The 19,879-nt window shown below is 37.5% G+C and overlaps 1 protein-coding gene across 3 annotated transcripts in view; it reads right to left on the bottom strand.

Moving 5' to 3' along the window:
• Positions 1 to 1,084: 1,084 nt before the first annotated feature.
• The window catches only part of SIM2 (SIM bHLH transcription factor 2), a 39,588-nt gene continuing 20,793 nt past the window's right edge, over positions 1,085 to 19,879 (bottom strand). For all 3 annotated transcript variants that reach the window (XM_070751777.1, XM_070751778.1, XM_070751779.1), the window contains exons 4-11: positions 18,231 to 18,339; positions 15,127 to 15,212; positions 13,386 to 13,585; positions 11,407 to 11,513; positions 9,131 to 9,278; positions 6,373 to 6,541; positions 4,352 to 4,757; positions 1,085 to 2,437 (exon numbers count right to left, since the gene is read on the bottom strand). In XM_070751777.1, coding sequence (XP_070607878.1) covers positions 1,713 to 2,437; positions 4,352 to 4,757; positions 6,373 to 6,541; positions 9,131 to 9,278; positions 11,407 to 11,513; positions 13,386 to 13,585; positions 15,127 to 15,212; positions 18,231 to 18,339 — 1,950 coding nt within the window. In that variant the 3' untranslated portion in view covers positions 1,085 to 1,712. The remainder of the gene's footprint in view (positions 2,438 to 4,351; positions 4,758 to 6,372; positions 6,542 to 9,130; positions 9,279 to 11,406; positions 11,514 to 13,385; positions 13,586 to 15,126; positions 15,213 to 18,230; positions 18,340 to 19,879) is intronic.

Genomic DNA, 19,879 nt, shown 5'->3' with positions numbered 1-19,879 from the left:
TTACTAACTTAACGATGGCAGTGATTCACTAAACTGGCAAGAAAGGGTATAAAATGGGGCAAACTCACTTCAAAAATGTCTCATATAACAAGAGAAATGTTGGGCTCAATTATAGACATAATTGAGGACTACCTGTATTATTATATATCAGTATATATTATACACTAGTGCAGTGATGGTGAACCTTTTAGGCACATGCGTGCATGGCCAAACTGCATGTGAGAACGTGCGCATATGCAGACATGTGAGCATGTGCAGCACAAACCCAAAGACCAACTGGCCAGTGGGAAGCAGGGCATCCTAACACCGGCAGCACAGCAAGAGGTAAGATCTTTTTTCTTTCATGAGCTTCTATTCCATTGTTTGCAGGGCAACAGATGCTCACAAAACAAATACCAGAGATCTGACCTGGGATGATGGCACATGTGCCACAGAGAGGGCTCTGTGTGCCACCTCTGGCACAAGTGCCATGGGTTTGCCATCGCAGCACTAGTGTATAATGTACGTTATACACACATACAGGTATGTGTCTATTATGGTTTTTTTAGTCTGTCATTAAAAATAGGGAAATGTATTTCAATAGTTACATCCAGCTAATAGCATATTCCAGTAATTGCATGCAGATGATTTCTTATCCACACAATAATTTATATTATCTGCAATCAGCGATAGGAGCAGGAGCACATGAGTATTGATTCCTTTGTGTGTATGCTGAAGTGCTCCCAAACAGAGATTTGAAGAGTAAGTACTGTGAATACTTACATAAATATGTGTTTAGACTGTGTTATTCTCCAGATTCAATATAGGTTTAAAAAAATTAACGTAATATGTATTCTACTAAAAATCCAAAGTAAATTCTACAGGCCTATTCACATTATCTTTAGTTCCTTCTGTGAATGCATTTTATCATAGCTTAACAAGCCAAGTACCACAATGTGTTGGGATAAAACACACACACACACACTTTGGAAAAGGATTTCTGCTGAAATGAAAGGAATTGAAATATCATCATCAAAGCAAAATGAACAGAATACAGCTTCTCTACCTTCTTGGATCAAAATTAAAAGAAAAGTTGAATCTATTCTTTTATCTAGAAATTGTATTTGAAATAGAAAAAGCTCTTCTCAGTTTTCAGAGATTTTTTTAAAATGTTCATATAATAACTACTACAGTCTGAAAGTCATCAACTCTTTGGTAAATATTTCAAACAGTAAGCATTGAGTTTTTCATTGTTCAAAGATGCATAGTTGTCATGCAGGATGGCAATTCTTGAGTGCCTTGATAAAAGGTATTAAAGTCAGATGCATTAAAATGAATGATTTGTAAACATCAATATTCCTGGGATATTGAATAAAGATTATTTGGGGGGGAAACTGTCATAAATAATTGTATCCATTTGGCAGCTATGTTAACATATAATTGTAGAATTGAAGTTGATAAGAAAACCATCTTTGTACTGATACTTGTAAAATCTAAGGGATAAACTCTTAAGAATAATAAAAAATATCATCTGTTACATGGCTTCTTGATGGCAGTGTCAACATTGAGGTTTTCTGTTTCCTGACTGTAGATGCATTACTTTACATGGCTAACCTATAAGTTTGTTCCCACTGACCTTGAACTTTCCTTATTGGCTACAGCCATGCATATTCATGCTCTCTGGAAACAATTCCAATGTGTTTATTTTAATTTAGTAACAGGCTCAATTACTGTTACCTTCCACTAGCTATTATTACAGACGTTCCAATATAATGAGGAAGCGTGGAGTCTTTGTGCGTTTCAGGGGAAGAAGCTGATGAGGGACTTTGGTTTTTGTAAAACATATTTACATCCTCAGAATTATGTCCATAATTTTCTGTTATGTGGCCTGTCGCCATGCATGAAGAAGTTTGAAATGTGCCATGTTTGGCTAAAACTCGGTGATAGTTCAGAAAGACAAGCGGAACTTGCCCTGCTTGTCTTACATCCACTGTATGGTCAGTTTCAGGGTCACTGTCAAGCTTTGCAACCATTCTGTCCTCAGATTCCAGTTCACTTAAGTTTGTAGCACGATGAGCAATATTTTCATATTTTGGTTCTTTCATATAAATTCTTCTTGCTTGTTCATATACAGTTTGAACTGGGACAAAGTGACTTAACTGTCCAATTGATTTGTTTTGGAAAGGTTCTGATTTTGATACAAAGGTATTGGGGAAGGAGTTTGAAAAGGCCTTTTCACTAATGCTGTTTTTTTCTTGCAAGTCTCTGCTGAAAGTTACTTTAGTTTCTTCTTTAATGAGATTGTGTGCTGGACATGTTCTGTTTTCTGTTTTGTTCTGTTTTATAATGCCAAAATCATAGATTTCTTCTTTGTATTTGTTATTGGGTGTTAAGCTGGCACAACTTGTAAAACTTTCAGAGGTATTTTCATGATTGTATCGTCTATGTGGTAGTGGCACTTAGGGGGGAAAAGAAATGCATTAGATGGGCAGCATTCAAAAGATGAAGACAAAATAAAAAAATGCAATTCCTACATTAAATATAAGTGGGTACAATTGTCATTAGTTTTAGAATAAAAAGCTGCTAGTAATGGCAAGAAATGAATACGGAGCTACACTACACTCAAGTACAGTGGTACCTCGAGATACGAGTTTAATTCGTTCCGGACCTGGGCTCTTAAGTCGAGCAGCTCTTATCTCGAACGACTTTTCCCCATAGGAATTAATGTAAATAATTTTAATTGGTTCCAGCCCTCAAAAAACTCACAAAGTTGGTCTAAATTATGCAGAAAGACATGTTTTTAATGAAGAAATGTACATGTACATATAAATGAATAATGAAGTTTCTTTCACTTAACTTGTAAACTTTCTTAAACTTTTAAATTTACATATGTTCAACTTCTCTGCCACCCAATCCTGTAGGACAGAGGTCCCCAACCCTTTTTGAACACGGGACCGGCTTTAAGCGATCAAGAGAGGAATGGGTGAATGAATGGACGGAGGGTGGGAAGGAAGGAAGGAAAGAGGGAAGGGACAGGAACAGAGGAAGGAAGCAAGGAAACTTATGAAAGGGGAGAGTAAGAGAGGAATGAGTGAAGGGAGGGAGGGAGGGAAGAAGGTGGGAAGGAGAAAGAAAAGAAGAAATAGAGGAAGGGAAGGTAAAAGAGAGAAAGAAAAAGAGCAAGAAAGAAAGAAAGAAAGAAAGAAAGAAAGAAAGAAAGAAAGAAAGAAAGAAAGAAAGGGGGAAGGGACAGGAACAGAGGAAGGAAGCAAGGAAACTTATGAAAGGGGAGAGTGAGAGAGGAATGAGTGAAGGGAGGGAGGGAGGGAAGAAGGTGGGAAGGAGAAAGAAAAGAAGAAATAGAGGAAGGGAAGGTAAAAGAGAGAAAGAAAAAGAGCAAGAAAGAAAGCTGCAAGCACCCCCCCCCGAGCCCCCCAGGCCGGCTGCAACCTTTTAAAACACGCGCGCCGCTTCGCAGCTGTCTCCTGAAGCCGAATGCGGAAGTTAGCGTTTGGCTTCAGGAGACAGCTCCTTGGCGCTTGTATCTCGAATTTGGGCTTGTAAGTAGAACAAAAATATCTCTCCCCTCCCAGCTCTTATCTCGAGTTGCTCTTAAGTAGAGCAGCTCTTATGTCGGGGTTCCACTGTACATTCAAGAGGAAAAGGAACACTGTTCCATACCAAATTTCAAGATGAAGTTGAAGCAGCTTCTCAGCATCTCTAAAGAGTGAAATTATTAATAAAGTGACCCTAAATTGTATTCACAATTGTAATTCATATTAAATATGTCAAATTTAAAAGATTAAAATATTTTTTATGCTCATCTACGGTGGGTTTTTTCTATTTTGTAGGAAATTGCAAAATAAACTCCCAGTTTTATTTGCACTTAATTATATTAATATTAAACATTCATGAAATCTTAGACTTTGACAGTTAATATTGTGGGGATATGGTATTCTAATGTCTTCGCTAAAATATATAATTATCAGGAAGCCCAAACCAAGGTTATATCTCTTCATAGACTGAGATGCTTAGTTTTATGGGTGAATTCTATAAAAAAATAAATGTAATCTAGGATTTTTTAATTAAACTTTTACATTAGGCTTATATTGGCAAAACTGTAATAAATATAGAAAAAATACCATTACTATAAATGTGGCTATCGATACTCAGGTGCAAAATATACAAATTGGCACAAGAAAATTTGCCAGTGACTTAAAAGGATTCTTAAATCTAGGGTTGTTGTCTTGCAGACTCTGGATTTAACATAAACACCTCTGACTTCCAGGAATTCGATTACAACTATACAATGAGAATTACTATACATTTAAAAATCTAAACACTATTCTTAGATTGTTTGAATAATACCCACCTTCATAATTTTGTAAGAGATTATGCCGTACATTACATGCTGACTGATCAGGACTTTTACATGGTGATTGACTCCCTGGTACGAGAGAATTGGCGTAGTGCCACTGGCACTCTCCACTTGTCTGCAATGTACTTAAGAAGAACCGTGCTACTTCACAAGGTGCTCCTTGAGGCTGGCCAAATTTAGAAGGCAGCATTTGTTTTTTGCTACTGAATACATGAGAGTCTACTGGAAAGTGCCCATAATGATATGAGAAAGGTAGGCTGTAGGGTGGAGTGTATAAAAGTTCACTGTTTTCTGAATGAAAGGCTTGTTCTTGGATGGTGGCAGAGTTTGCTATGGAGTTGGATCTCCAACTTCCAACTTGGCCGCATTCCAACTTCTCTGTCTGGAAGGAACCATACTGCTGATAACGAAAAGAAAAGGAAGCGTTTAATAGTGGACTCTGAAATCTATCAGTATTACAGAGTATCAGAATGCATGCAGTCAAGTAATCACCTTGAAACACTCATACATTAAATGAAACAGACTTAACCAGACTTAAATTTCTAAAGTGAGAAACCTTATCAAGCCTTTTAGGGCCTCCTTTCATTGCCTTTGAAAACCCTGCTCTTTAATCCCAGATATTCAAAACAATATCAGCAGAGGTGGGTTCCCCTCAGTTCACACTGGTTCTATAGAAACAGTAGCAAATCACTAATAATATCACGGAGCCAGTTCTGTTGTTGCCAGCTGGTAGACGCCGCAATCTTTTTTGACGAATTTTTTTGGGGAAATTTTTTGCTGATTTTTTCTTTTGTGAATACGCAGAAGCCATGCTTCCAGGACTGAGCGTATTTTTGGATTTTTAAAAAATTGCTAATTTTTGTCACTGTGCATGCCCGCGTGTGGGGATATGGCACAGCTATGTGGTGTGGGAGGAAGTGAACCAGCGGCGAGGTAAGTTAGAACCCCCCCTATAGTACAGGTACATAGGTAATCCTTGACCTATGACCACTGTTGTATCCTGTAATGGCTACCTTGTATCTCTGTAAATAGTTATTCCTTGTTAAAGCGCTGTCTGAGCTAGAATCAGGAAGTCGCTCCTGATTGGCTCAGACGCGGCTGCTCTTGCTTTGGCGGGAACCGCAAATGTATAAAAGGAGCGGTTTCTCCCAGCTAGAGCACACGGTACTAGCTGAAAGTCACTTACCTCTCTGAGCTGAAATAAAAGTACCGTTCTCACCCAACCCTGTCTCTGGGTCTACTTCACTGGCGACATTGCAGAATTTTTTGAAAAAATCAGTAAGGATGCTATCTAAATTGCTTTGTCAAATAACATTTGAACCATTTAGATTTTAAACTTTTTATCTTAGGATAAAAAAATGAGGGATAAAAAAGCCTTACATGTTTTGAAACAGACCAGAGAATAATAAACACCAGCTGAATTAGGCTAGGAAACTGTTTATTTTTAATGCACAGTAGTGCAATCTTCATAACATGATCAACTAAGATATTGTACTGATGGCACCAAAAATGATGGTCTCTATAAATCAGTGTTTGATAAGGTGTGCAATAAATGGAAGCAATGAGGAAATCTTTAACCCTGGCTAATGCCAGTGTCCAAAAAGAAAAATACTATACAATAATTATCACAAGAGTACATATTATTGATACATGCAATTGTGATATTTAAAAAAATATATAGATAACAGAGTAATAACAAACATCAATACAGAAATGACACCACAGTTCTTACTCAGTCCCTGAATATTTATGGACCAGTGTGTCAACTTGTAGATTACAAAAGGTGCAAATATTGATAATTTGAATAGCAGAGAAATTCTAGTAACTATTCCTAAAGCACTAATTGCATGGATGCAATTGGTCAAAAATTGAACTTTTCATTATTGCTTTAACCATTATATTTGTAAATGGTCACTAACTGATGTAGTCACTAAACAAGCAGTGGTTTCATTACATCAAGGCTGTCATGCTATTAATATATGAACAGTTTTGTCCAAAGGGAAGGAAAAAGATACCTGCTGTGGATAAGGAGTTGTTCTGAGTTTCACCTTCATTTTATTACTCCTAGGTTTTGTTGCTTTTCTTGTTTCTTGTGAGGTAGACATCAAATTTCTGCATGAAAATTGTGACTTAGAAACGGTAATTTGATCCAGTGACAAGGGAAGTTCTTTATATTCTATATCTCTGCAAGACAACGTTACAGCAACAGGTTGATTGCAATCTATTTCTCATCTAGTTTCGCCAAGAAGCTATCCACGTAAACACAGTTTTAAACATTTTATCCAAAAACCATACAAAAAGAATTTAGTAGATTGCCTTGAAATTGCTGGTAAATATAATTCATAAACTTTGAAATTTAAATCAAAATCCTCAATCTGAACTACAAAGATCTTTCTAAAGAGGAAGAATTTAGGAACATGCAATTATATGAGATTCCTGGTTGAGGTTGCACAGAAGTAAATGGACAACTGACAATATCGAAACATAGAAACATAGAAGACTTATGGCAGAAAAAGACCTCATGATCCATCTAGTCTGCCCTTATACTAATTTTTGTATTTTATCTTAGGATGGATCTATGTTTATCCCAGGCATGTTTAAATTCAGTTACTGTGGATTTTCCAACCACGTCTGCTGGAAGTTTGTTCCAAGGATCTACTAGTCTTTCAGTAAAATAATATTTTCTCATGTTGCTTTTGATCTTTCCCCCAACTAACTTCAGATTGTGTCCCCTTGTTCTTGTGTTCACTTTCCTATTAAAAACACTTCCCTCCTGAATCTTATTTAACCTTTTGACATATTTAAATGTTTCGATCATGTCCCCCCTTTTCCTTCTGTCCTCCAGACTATACAGATTGAGTTCATTAAGTCTTTCTTATACGTTTTATGCTTAAGACCTTCCACCATTCTTGTAGCCCATCTTTGGACCAGAACTGAACACAGTATTCCAAATGGGGTCTCACCAGTGCTCTATACAGCGGGATCACAATCTCCCTCTTCCTGCTTGTTATACCTCTAGCTATGCAGGCAAGCATCTTACTAGCTTTTCCTACCGCCCAACCACACTGCCACCCATTTTGAGACTGTCAAAAATCACGACCCCTAAATCCTTCTCTTTTGAAGTTTTTGCTAACACAGAACTGCCAATACAATACTTAGATTGAGGATTCCTTTTTCCCAACTTGTATATAAACTCAAGATATAATATGAGAATAGATTGACTATAGTCGGGCTAAGCCTAAGAACGATGAAGAACAATTCAGCCAGAGTTCAGATCTTTATTTGATCAAACACTAGAATCACACTAGATTACTCTTTTACTATTCTCACCCTAACAATATAACCTGGGACATTCTAGGGCAGTGATGGTGAACCTTTTTTAGCTTGGGTGCCAAAAGAGTGTGTGCGCATGCCCGCACCCATAATGCAATGCCTTCCCCCCCATGCATGAATGCACAACCCTCTGCACTGACCCCACCCACGCATGTATGCAGGCCTCACTGAAGCCTCTGGACTTCCAGTAGGCCCGTTGGGCCATTTTTCACCATCCAGAGGCTCTGGAGGCTTTCCTAAAGTCAGGGGTGGGCAAAAACGGCCTCCCCCACCCTCTGGAAGGCTTAAAATCAGCTGGCCAGGCTGGAGCTGACACAAAGCTTTGTGTGCTCTAAGATATGCCTCTGCGTGCCACCTGTGGCACCTATGCCGTAGATTCGCCAACACAGTTCTAGGTAATGACCATCCTTACTTACCCTCCCTTTCCCCTAGCCAGATCCTGCCAATATTACTTCTTGTCTTGCCTACCCACCTCTTTTCTGGAATATTCTCCTTCCTAGGAAACTGCCACTTCTATGTGTCCATTATACCTTAGTATGCATGTTATTCAGGTTATTGTAGGAAATTACCAGGTGGAGCCTGAAGGTAGGGTCAAAACCACCATTAATATGGAATCCTTATGCAGCCATTGGAGACCTAAGTCCAGACTCCTGTGAATTCTGTTGACTCTTATCTAGTACCAATTTCCCTTAACTGTCAATAGATCAGATTCTTTCTTGTGAAAAGATAACATGCAATAAATATTTAGTATTTTGAATTCAACACCTGTTCCTACTTATTTGTGTCCCAATTATATTACCAATAGTCAGAATACAACTCATTTAAAAATGTGTGAACCAACATTTTTAATTCCTGCCACAATATATTGCTGTTATCAAGCAAGCCAGCAGAGGGGAAAAATTGGCTTATCTAGTCTATATGTGAATAACCCTTGCAAAGATACGCTGACTCAAATTGTACTTGTTTACTAAAACAAAAAAATAAGACATTGAAGATGCACAAAAGCCTCCCACCTAAAGGAAAACGGGGTTGGGAAGGAGATTAGGGAAGGAAGGAGATTAGGGAGGGAAGGAAGGAAGGTCCACCCTGCATTGAATGAAATCACTTCATCAATTCATAAAGTGTCTGAAACAATTAGGCTACAAGATTATGACTCCAGGATAATTGAAGGTAAGATATTTTACAGAACCTACTGAGACAGGAAATGAAACTACATTCTCTCTGGAGAATATCAATAAGCAGTTGATAGCTGCTTACAGGCATTGAAACCAACAATAAATGATACTAGAACCAAAATGGTTTATTGTCATTCCCCTATATTGTCCCATGACAATATAATATATTTTTTTAATTATTAATCCCTTAGTAAATGAAAATAAGATAAAAAGCAGCTACAATTATACATTTGTCAGCATCTAATTGCAAGAAATGACAACTTACGTTAGGACATAATTGACACTCACTATGCAGTGAGGTCTTGATGAGCGGCTATTATGTACAATAGTGGCATAACTCTGGACCCAAACCCAGCCACCATTTTTTGATAGCAACCGATAATATTTGGTTGTGACTTGTCCTTTCACCAACACTATAAAAACATTAAAAAGGTTTAATTACATTCATATTCTGCCTGGTCCAAAGCTTCTTGGCTTTTGTAAAATTACAGAACTTGGAACTTTTCAAGCAAGATTGTTCTTTTGTTTTTTAAAAAGAGAATCGAATAGAATATACATAGGGGAACATAATTCTCTATTTTAGTTTTTACATATAAATACAGTGATACCTCTTCTTACGAACTTAATTGGTTCCGGGATGAGGTTTGTAAGGTGAAAAGTTTGTAAGACGAAACAATGTTTCCCATAGGAATCAATGGAAAAGCAATTAATGCGTGCAATCCCAAAACTCACCCCTTTTGCCAGCCGAAGTGCCCATTTTTGCGCTGCTGGGATTCCCCTGAGGCTCCCCTCGCTGGGAAACCCTACCTTTGGACTTCCGTGTTTTTGTGATGCTGCGATTTTACTGAGGTTCCCCTCGCTGGGAAACCCCACCTCCGGACTTCCGTTGCCAGCGAAGCACCCGTTTTTGCGCTGCTTGGATTTCCCTGCTGGGATTCCCCTGCAGCATCGCAAAAACACGGAAGTCCGGAGGTGGTGTTTCCCATGGAGGGGAGCCTCAGGGAAATCCTAGCAGCGCAAAAATGGGCACTTCGCTGGCAAGAGAAGTTCGGAGGCGGGGCATCCCAGTGGCAGCGGCTTGGGTTTGTAAGGTGAAAATAGTTTGGAAGAAGAGGCAAAAAAATCTTAAACCCCGGGTTTGTATCTCGAAAAGTTTGTATGACGAGGGGTTTGTAAGACGAGGTATCACTGTATTTCCTTTGTCCAAATCGTCTAACACAAAATTCACTATGTAGTTAATATAACAATCCTACATATGTTTACTCTTAAGTCCCATGCTGTATGATTACTTTAGGTTATCCTGATAACTTATTTTATATCTTATTTTCTACATGTATAAAACACTGTTTCAAATCAGCCAGTATTTTGGACATCACAGAACTTAACTATTAACATTCCACATACACTATTAATCTAAAATATGAAGTCATAGCAAATAAAAAATTGGATTACATATCCTCATAATGCCTCCACTGCAGCCTATGCTGTTTTTGCAAAGCATGTTCATGTAACAAAAACAGAAATGTTGTGTTTGGAATTTTTTGATATATACATTGAAGGGAGGAAAAACCTGAAATAATACATTTGTGGCTGCAGAAAATTTAAGTTTAACACATTTTATTGTCTTCTCACCCTCATTCCCATTTGCCAATTGATACAACATAATTACATTCACAGCAATCTTTCGGGAATCCACATCCCTCTCAAAAAGAGAATGGTTTTGCTGTAATCTAGGTTTTTCATTTTAAAAAAAATTGACCAGTTGAGAAATCTGAGATATATTTTTCTAGGAAAAAAAAATCTTCCTTTGTAAGCTTACCAAGATTTTTGAAATCTTCGTTAAATTTCAACAAAGATACATGTAAGTCTTTTCAAAAAATATTTCTACCCCTTTGTTCTGAGAAGAAAAAGAACAGGGTTTGATGGTTCTCGCCATCCATGATAAGGCTGGAGCAGTGAAGAAGCTATCAGCCTGTATCTTATAAAAGGAGTCTAACTTCGTGGTCCAGAATATGATGAAAGAATTATCTTGGAGAATTCCAATATGTTGGACAGTGTTATATGGACATTTCTTCACTGCCATTGCCTCTATTCAAAAGGCTACTGAATTTATTAATTTGTTCCATCAACCCATCTTTCTTAATTATCTCCAGTTCCTGATAAATCATGAGAGTATTAAATGGACTGTTCTTGTGAGACAGGCTATTTCATCTATGTTTTCTTTATATCTTATTTCAACAAGCATGTGATCCACTGCTTGAGACTTCTTAGTAATTCCTACTAATTCTTCTCTCACAAAAAACGGATAGTTTTAAGTTAATAAGGGATCACTGCTTCACATCATTGGTTGTTAAAGATTGTGCTCAGAACATAACATCTCATGTACACATTGAGAATATAAGAGGAAAAGAAGTCAGCAGCAGAATTGGTCGCAATTCTGTATTTTTTTAATGGCACGTTTGAAAATATCTATAACATACATTCAACTGAAAACCCATCTATATTAACATTGTACATTATTATTTGTTCCCTATTACTTACAAAGGTGGTGAGCATATCGTAAATGAAACACGTCACATCCATGTACATGGTGGTAAAGAGTTTTCTCTATCAAATCTTGTGGTTCATATCCAGTTAATTCAGTGACTCTAAAAGATAAAGTATATCCAAGAAGCATTACAAGTGGTCCTCAACTTATGACCATAACTGAACCCAAACCTTTTGTTATTAAATGAAACATTTGTTAAATGAGTTTTGCCCCACTTTATGACATTTTTTGCCAGGGTTATTAAGTGAATCACTACAGTTGATAAATTAATAACCCAATTGTGAAGTGAATCTGGCTTTGTCTTAACTTTTCTTGCAAAATGTGATCATGTGATTCAGAGACATTGCAGCCATCATAAATATGAGTTAGTTGCCAAGCATCTGCATTTTAATCATGTGATCATGGGAATGTTGCAATATTTGTTAAATGTGAAAAAGGGTCATGTCATTTTTTTCACTGACTTTAAATGGTCACTAAATGAATTGTTGTACATTGAGGTCTGCCTGTACTTTGTCAAACAAATTATCATTTGTTCCAGAGATCTAGAAATTGAAGTACAGCTAGTCCTCACTGGCCATAATTGGGACTGGCAACTCCATCCATTAGCCTTATAACAAGTTGCTCAACTAACTAACTTAGATGCAGAAATAGTGTTAAACCTATGTTTAAAATTAACCTGTCTGACAAGTTACATGCATAGAATAGGGAAAGGGAATGAAGTGAAAGGGAAGGATCAATCAGGAACAAGCTCTGTCTAACAAAATCCAAATAAAAACAATAAAAAAGATATAGCAAGAACAATTCTTTTTTGATCAAAGCAACAGCAAGCCTGTAATGCATTCAGTGATGATAGAATCAGCAACATAAACTGTAGCTGCAGAGCATATGTATAGCTTTCCTAGCTTAAATCAACCTTCTACCCAAATCTAGTGGGTAGATTCAATTCAAGAGTGTTGAATTAGTGTCAAAAAGAAGCTGTTATGGATACTTCCATTGATTCTGAAACGAAAGAAGAGAATCTAGGCTACTTCTGGCCTGTAATACAAGAGGCCACAAGGAAGTAATGGATGTGATTCAGTGCAGCTGGCCACCGATTCCAACAGTAACACGTCAGAGCCAGACATTGGAAGACCATCAGGATCTAAATCACATGTCAACTCAAAGGGGGCCAAGTAGCAAAGGTTCCTTCGGCCGCCCAACAGCTGATCTGCTCCGCAGCGCGGCAGCAGCGAGGAGCCGAAGATGGGGTTTCCCCGTTGCCCAGGCAAAGGGGAAACCCCAAGATTGCTTGCCGCTTGCCCGTCACCCGCTCGCCCGGCCGCTCGCTTGCCGCTTGCCCGTTCGCCCGCCCGCCTGCTCGCTTGCCGCTTGCCCATCACCCGCTTGCCCGGCCGCCCGCTTGCCGCTTGCCGCTTGCCCGTTCGCCCGCCCGCCTGCTCTCTTGCCGCTTGCCCGTTCGCCCGCCCGCCCGCCTGCTCGCTTGCCGCTCGAGAGCAAGAGGGGGAGAGATAGAGAAAGAGAGAGAAGGAAAGAAAGAGATGAGGGAGGGAGGAAGAGAGTGTGAGAGAGGAAGAAGCAAGATAGAGAAAGAGAGAGAGAAAGAAAGATGAGAAAGGAAGGGAGTGACGTCATCGGGTGGAAAAATCGCGATATAGCCTTTCGCAATGATCGGGATCGCGAAACTCGGGGGATCACTGTATAGCTACTTAAAAAAGAAGTCATGGGTAATAAATGGTAACTCACTTTCCTATCAATAAACATTAAATGTTTCCTATCAATAAACAATTACTAAATTATTAAAACAATTTTATTTAGTATGTAAATATTGAATCAATCCAAGGAGAACATTATTTCTTCAATTTTGTATACATTATATTGTTTCTTTATACTGATTTAACCTTTATGTTTTAAACTGTGTTCTGCAAGTTAAGATGATGAATAAATAGTCATGTTCCAAAAACTTTCTACTTACCTGGAATCTAGAAAGATAAGCTTTAAATCCAGGCTTGCTCTGAACATAAACATATTACTATGAAGTTTGATTTCCGTGATTGCACTTGGAGGTAGTGACTGACCTACAGCAACCAATCCCACAATTTGATAACAGGTGTCATACAAAGATATATCCAGCATATACTGCCGAATCTTCAAATAGCCACTGCAATGGATCACCTAGTGTGGACAAAAATAGCATTTGTAAAGAGAGAGAAAATAGCTAGCTTCTTGATGATACTGAGTAAAAACTCAGTATTTTTCCCTTAATTACATTGATTTTTGCTGTTAAATTTGCTAAAATGTCTGCTGCAAAAACTATCAATATTTAGGCAATTCTAAATAAATAAATTGCATGATATTAAATTAACATTAATGTTAAATTAATTTATAATTATTAATCTGATATAAATTGGCATGTAAATTAGTATTAAATAAAAATGAACTGAGAAACCCCTGATTCAATATAGTTACATTTACTCTATATTGGATTTTCAAATTCCAATTTGTTATTATTTTTAACCATTTAACTCTTGGCGATTTTATAGGCAAGTGCTCTAATTGTCATATAGTTTCTTTCAGTTATTGGATGTTCATCTTTGTATTAGATTTGATGTTATTAAGCCAGCATATTCTTTGCTGGCCCCTTCTTCTTGTTCTATTAACCATTCCTAGCATTATTGTCTTCTCCAATGAATTTGGATGCATGACATGGCCAAAGTAAATCAGATGTAGTCTTATGATTTTAGCTTCTAGTGATGTGTCTGGTTTTTTTAAATTTAGCACCTGTCTGTTAATTACTCTGGCTGTCCATGGTATACACAATTTTTCTGAATGCCTACCCTCACCAAACTCCTCTCGTACCCCTGGGGGTACACGTACCACATTTTGGGAAACACTGGTCTACACAATAAACGAATTCGAATGTGTATGTATGTATGTATGTATGTATGTATGTATGTATGTATGTATGTATGTATGTATGTATGTATGTATCTGTCTGTTTGTCATCTATCCAGAAAATCCACTAATTGAAAGGAAAGAAACTGCCAATAGGGCATATGGTAACACACAATTTGTCCTAAATAACTTGCAAGCCAGTAACCAAATCTGAAAGGGTTTTTTAAACCAATTTAGAATCAAGCCAGCATGAACACAGGACAGAAGCAGCTTATGTGTGAGTTTGCCTTTATAGAGGAATCTGCTAGAATGCTGGAGAAAAATAGTCATATGCTAGAATTCTTGGCCCTAATGGAAATTAGATCTTAAGTGCAATTGAAAATTGAATGCTTAAGCCTAAATGTTCAAGGCAATGATAGGTAGGTCAGAAAAAAGAGTAATTGGAGATCTTGTGAAGATGATGATAATAACAAATAATTACCAACAAAGAAGGTACAGAAAGTACCAAAACCAAATAATTCCACTTAGAAATAGATCAAACAAAGTGTAAGTATCTGAAAGCAAAAGAAGGAGAGAAAATTGAAAACGAGAAGCTAAAGCCTGTTATGTCATCAAGAAAGAGTGCAGAGAGAATTCCTGATTGCAGAAATATTTTAAGTCATTTCTTAATCAGAATAGGGGAGAATTTCACAGTAGATTTTGTTTCACATTATCACTACCCAAATTGTTTAGCTCAGCCTTCTCTGGCCCACTATTTTTTATTAATGTAGATGAATGTATGAAATTAAATATTCTGATGACAGCATGAAAATGTGCTTTACCTTATAACCACTGCTTGTTAATCCTGCATTTCGCTTGGCCAAGACACACTTCATTCGCAGGAAAAAAGATCTCTCTATTTCATATTCTGGAGATAAAATATAAAGAATTAAAATACAAACATTTACCCTATTTTTCGGTGTATAAGACGCACCGATGTATAAGACGCACCGATGTATAAGACGCGCCTAGATTTTAGAGGAGGAAAACAAGGAAAAAAACATTCAGAATCAAAGGGTGTAGTATTATATTGTTTAATAAAATACCAGTGTAGCAGAATAGTTTTTACAACTATGTATACTTTTTAAAACCATGTACACTTTTAAAAACCATGTACACTTTTTACAAACTTCAAACTTGACTTAATGACTTAATGAACTCAATGAACTCAATGAGACTTAATGAACTCAATCTGTATAGTCTGGAGGACAGAAGGAAAAGGGGGGACATGATCGAAACATTTAAATATGTTAAAGGGTTAAATAGGGTTCAGGAGGGAAGTGTTTTTAACAGGAAAGTGAACACAAGAACAAGGGGACACAATCTGAAGTTAGTTGGGGGAAAGATCAAAGGCAACATGAGAAAGTATTATTTTACTGAAAGAGTAGTAGATCCTTGGAACAAACTTCCAGCAGACGTGGTTGGTAAATCCACAGTAACCGAATTTAAACATGCCTGGGATAAACATATATCCATTGTAAGATAAAATACAGGAAATAGTAAAAGGGCAGACTAGATGGACCATGGGGTCTTTTTCTGCCGTCAGTCTTCTATGTTTCTATGTTTCTATGACAGCTTCAAGACTTGTGAACTTCAATTCCCAGAATTCCTCCACCAGTCATGCTACCAAAGAACTGGGAGTTGAAGTCCACAAGCCTTAAACCTGCCAGGTTTAAAGACCCCTGCACTCCTAACCTCTAACTCAGGTGTCTTCAAACTTGACAGATTTAAGACTTGTGAACTTCAACTCCCAGAATTCCTCCACCACTCATGCTAGCTCAGAAATGAGTTGAAGTCCACAAGCCTTAAACTTGCCAGGTTTGAAGATCCTTGCACTCCTAACCTCTAACTTGGGGGTCTTCCAACTTGCAGCTTTAAGACTTGTGGACTTCAACTCCCAGCTTATTATTCACCCGCCCACCCCCTTTTCTCTCTCTCTCTCTCTTTAAAAGAAAAGCCATAACACCCAGTTATGAGTTAGGAGTTTTCCAGTTTTCTTATTTAAACTTCATGCTATAATAAGATATAAAGTTACAATAACAGCAGGTACATTTCTATCCATACCTCTTTTTGTCAACTTGATTCAAATCTACAGATCAAATTGAAGGTTTATGTTTTATCTGAAGACTATATAATCCAGGAAAGAAATTTAAAGATCTATCCACAATCAGATATTTATTTACATATCCAATCTGAAACAAGATCTCAAGTGACAAAAATGGCTTAGCAATATAGAGTGACAAACCATACATCTGTCACTGACATATTTTTTTTAATGAAATGTGTCTATTCAATTATCTCTTTCCAGTTTTTGGAGATTTGAAGACAACATGTCAAACTGAAAAAACTATTCTAAAATGAAATGTCTATATACAGTAATACCTTGTCTTACGAACTTAATTGGTTCCGGGACGAGGTTCGTAAGGTGAACAGTTCGTAAGACGAAACATTGTTTCCCATAGGAATCAATGTAAAACCAAATAATGCGTGCAAACTCATTAGGAAAATCCAAACTTTAAGGCTTAAAAAAAAAAGCGGCAGGCGGACAAAGTGAAGGCTAACAGAGTGGAGACGGACAGCGAGAAGAAGTGAGGAATGGAGGTCCTAACGAAGGCTAACGCCACCCCAAATCTTTCCAAAAATCGCTCCCCCAAAAGCTTTGTGTCTTGCCCCAAATCTCTCCAAAAATCGCTCCCCCAAAAGATTCCTATCTTGCCCCAAAACTTCCTATGCCAGCCAAATTGAGGTCCTAACGAATGCAAATGGAATGAAAAAAGGCAGCAAGGAGAAACGAGGCATTTTGAAAGAAGAGGTGAGTTTGGAAGACTTTAGAAGTGATTTGGGGTGGCTTAGGAAGCTTTTGGGGGAGCGATTTTTGGAGAGATTTGGGGCAAGATAGGAAGCTTTTGGACTGACGATTTTAGCAGCGAGATGGGGTGAAGGAAGTGGCAGGCTAGGGGGGATTTTGGCAGCAGGATGGGGCGGCTGCGGGGAGCAGAGGAAGCTGAGGGCTAGAGGGGAAAGTGGCAGGGAAATGGGCAGCTCCGGCGTTCCCCGCCTCAGTGCAAGCAAAAGGGGGCAGGGAATTCCAGCGGGGAATTCCCATGCAAGCAAATGGAAAATCCTGGCAGTGACAGTCATAAGGCAGGGGAATCCCTTCAGCAGTCAGATAGCTCATACGCAGTGGAAGAGCATAGGCGCAGTAAGAGAGCCCAAGGACCCGGGCTCAGGTTCGTAAGACGGAAAGGGTTTTTAAGACAAGACAAAGAAATCTTAAACCCCGGGTTCATATCTTGAAAAGTTCGTATGACGAGGGGTTTGTAAGACGAGGTATCACTGTATATGTAAAGGGTCTGTTCTGTTATATTTCATGGTATATTAAAAAAGAGGCATTGGCTATCTTTTGTAATGAATTGTGTTTATTCACTCAGATTGCACATGACTATTAAACAAGATTCTATACACACGTCTGTGAAATTACATTTGTGCTTTAAGGACCACAAACTCATCCCTGAGATGATGGAATGAAATTAATCTTTCTTGCTTTCTTCCATCTTTTATATGTTTATGTGTTTTCATACATTTTTCTCTGTGGCCCTTTTTAAAATTTCATATCCTGTAAATAATTATTCTACATAACAGAGTCTTTATTATTGGATACCTGTAAATTATAATTCTAAAACTGCACTTAAATCAATATTCAAGTAAATTTCAACTTACAAATGGTATCAGTTTTAGGCAAATATTGTCAAATTTTGGCAGAAGGAGAAAGACGCTATTACAGTATAGACTTGGCTATATACCAAGATTTTAGCATAAAAGCACAAAGCTCAGCTTGATATTTTACCATTTTTTTATTTAAACATTTAAGTAATTCATTAAATACCTTGTAAAAGATGAGGATGAAGTGGTTGATGAGCTGTTAAAATGGCTGTCATTTCATCATGATCTGAAGGATGTATATATTCATAAATGCTATTGCCAGTTAGTTCTACCTGCCACAAAAACGGTTAACAACATCAGAATTACTGAAAGTTCTCTAATCTTTTAATATACTTCACAAATCCTTATAAATTATATTTATGATTTACACTAATTTACTACATCTTTTCTAATGTGAGTTGTTACTTAAAACAAAAGCAACTGAACCAAAAACTATAATGCCTACTTAATTCTAACTCTGGAAGTTCCAAAGTTCTAATTGCACAAAAGATGGCCTGAAGATTATGGTATATATCTATAATGGTAATACAGTATCTCTTTTTAATGTTAAGAATCTCTACAGTCATTTTTCATACAGCTATTATTTTTATTTTCCAATTCATTACAAGGGAAATTAGTTTTAAAGTAAATCGGCTTTTTCATACTTCTTTATAGCTAATTAGCAGGATCTGAACATTTCAAATTAGCTATACTCATTCAGTTCTGGATATAAGACATGGCTTGAAAATTGTGTATATTCTGCACAGTTTCATTAAGACTGGTATTGATATGAGAAAACTCGCAGCCAGCGATTCAAGAAACAGAAATATTGCAAATATTAGGGGATGGGCGTGGGTGGGGAAACAGCAAAAAATTCTAGACAAATGTTATATATAAAAATGCAATGGTTATCTGAGTATCCTACATTGTTAATCTCTAAATCAGGCCAAACATAATTATCTTACATTTAGTTTTGATTTCTTAATGCTAAAGAACATAAAAGTTGTTTGCAAGCCTTCCAGCAATAGATGTAAGTTATAAAGCACTTTTAAGTAGTTTCTGTATACTAGTAACTATGCCATCTTCACAAGACATATTGAACCACATCAACAACATTCTGCAATTCCAAGTCCAGGTATATCCAGATTAGGAGGATACTTGTTACCTTGTTACTTTAACCTGAACTTGGTATGAGGTTGGTATGACCTCTTTATTTTCAGAACAGAAATACAATGCTACAGAGATCTACAAAAATGAGATTGCTCCAGCTACCCTCTTTATATCATCAACTGTATCTCACTGAGATACTGAACTCAGATACTGAGATTCTGAACCCATTTAGACAGGATTTTGGTTAGGTTGCATTTTTGAATTGTGAGCTATAAAAATGGGTGACATTTTAGGAGAATAGCCATGCTGGTTTATAATGGCAGAAAGACAGAAGGAGCCTACTAGTACTTTTACTGACTAAAACATGTTATTAAAAGGCAGCTCATTTCATCAGATGCATTTTTTCCAACCTTGGCAATTTGTTGGCTGAGGAGTTGAAGCCCACACATCTTAAAGTTGCCAAGGTTGATAAACACTGGTCTAGACTGATGCAGGATTTAAATTGGGATGGGAATGTGAGAACTATATCAAAGTTTGGTTATATAGATGTAGGTTACATGAGAGACGAATTACAACCATCTTATCAGTTAACAATTAATGGATACTCCATTTTAACCAGGGCTGTTCTTAAGAGCCAGGGTGGCGCAGCAGGTAGAGTGCTGTACTGCAGGCCATTGAAGCTGACTGAGGATCTGCAGGTCAGCGGTTCAAATCTCATCAATG

This window comes from Erythrolamprus reginae, chromosome 4 (genome assembly GCF_031021105.1).
Source record: "Erythrolamprus reginae isolate rEryReg1 chromosome 4, rEryReg1.hap1, whole genome shotgun sequence".
NCBI classification, from domain to species: Eukaryota; Metazoa; Chordata; class Lepidosauria; order Squamata; family Dipsadidae; genus Erythrolamprus; species Erythrolamprus reginae.
The sequence above is the reverse complement of the archived record's forward strand: the minus strand, read 5'-3'. Positions and strand labels throughout refer to the sequence as shown.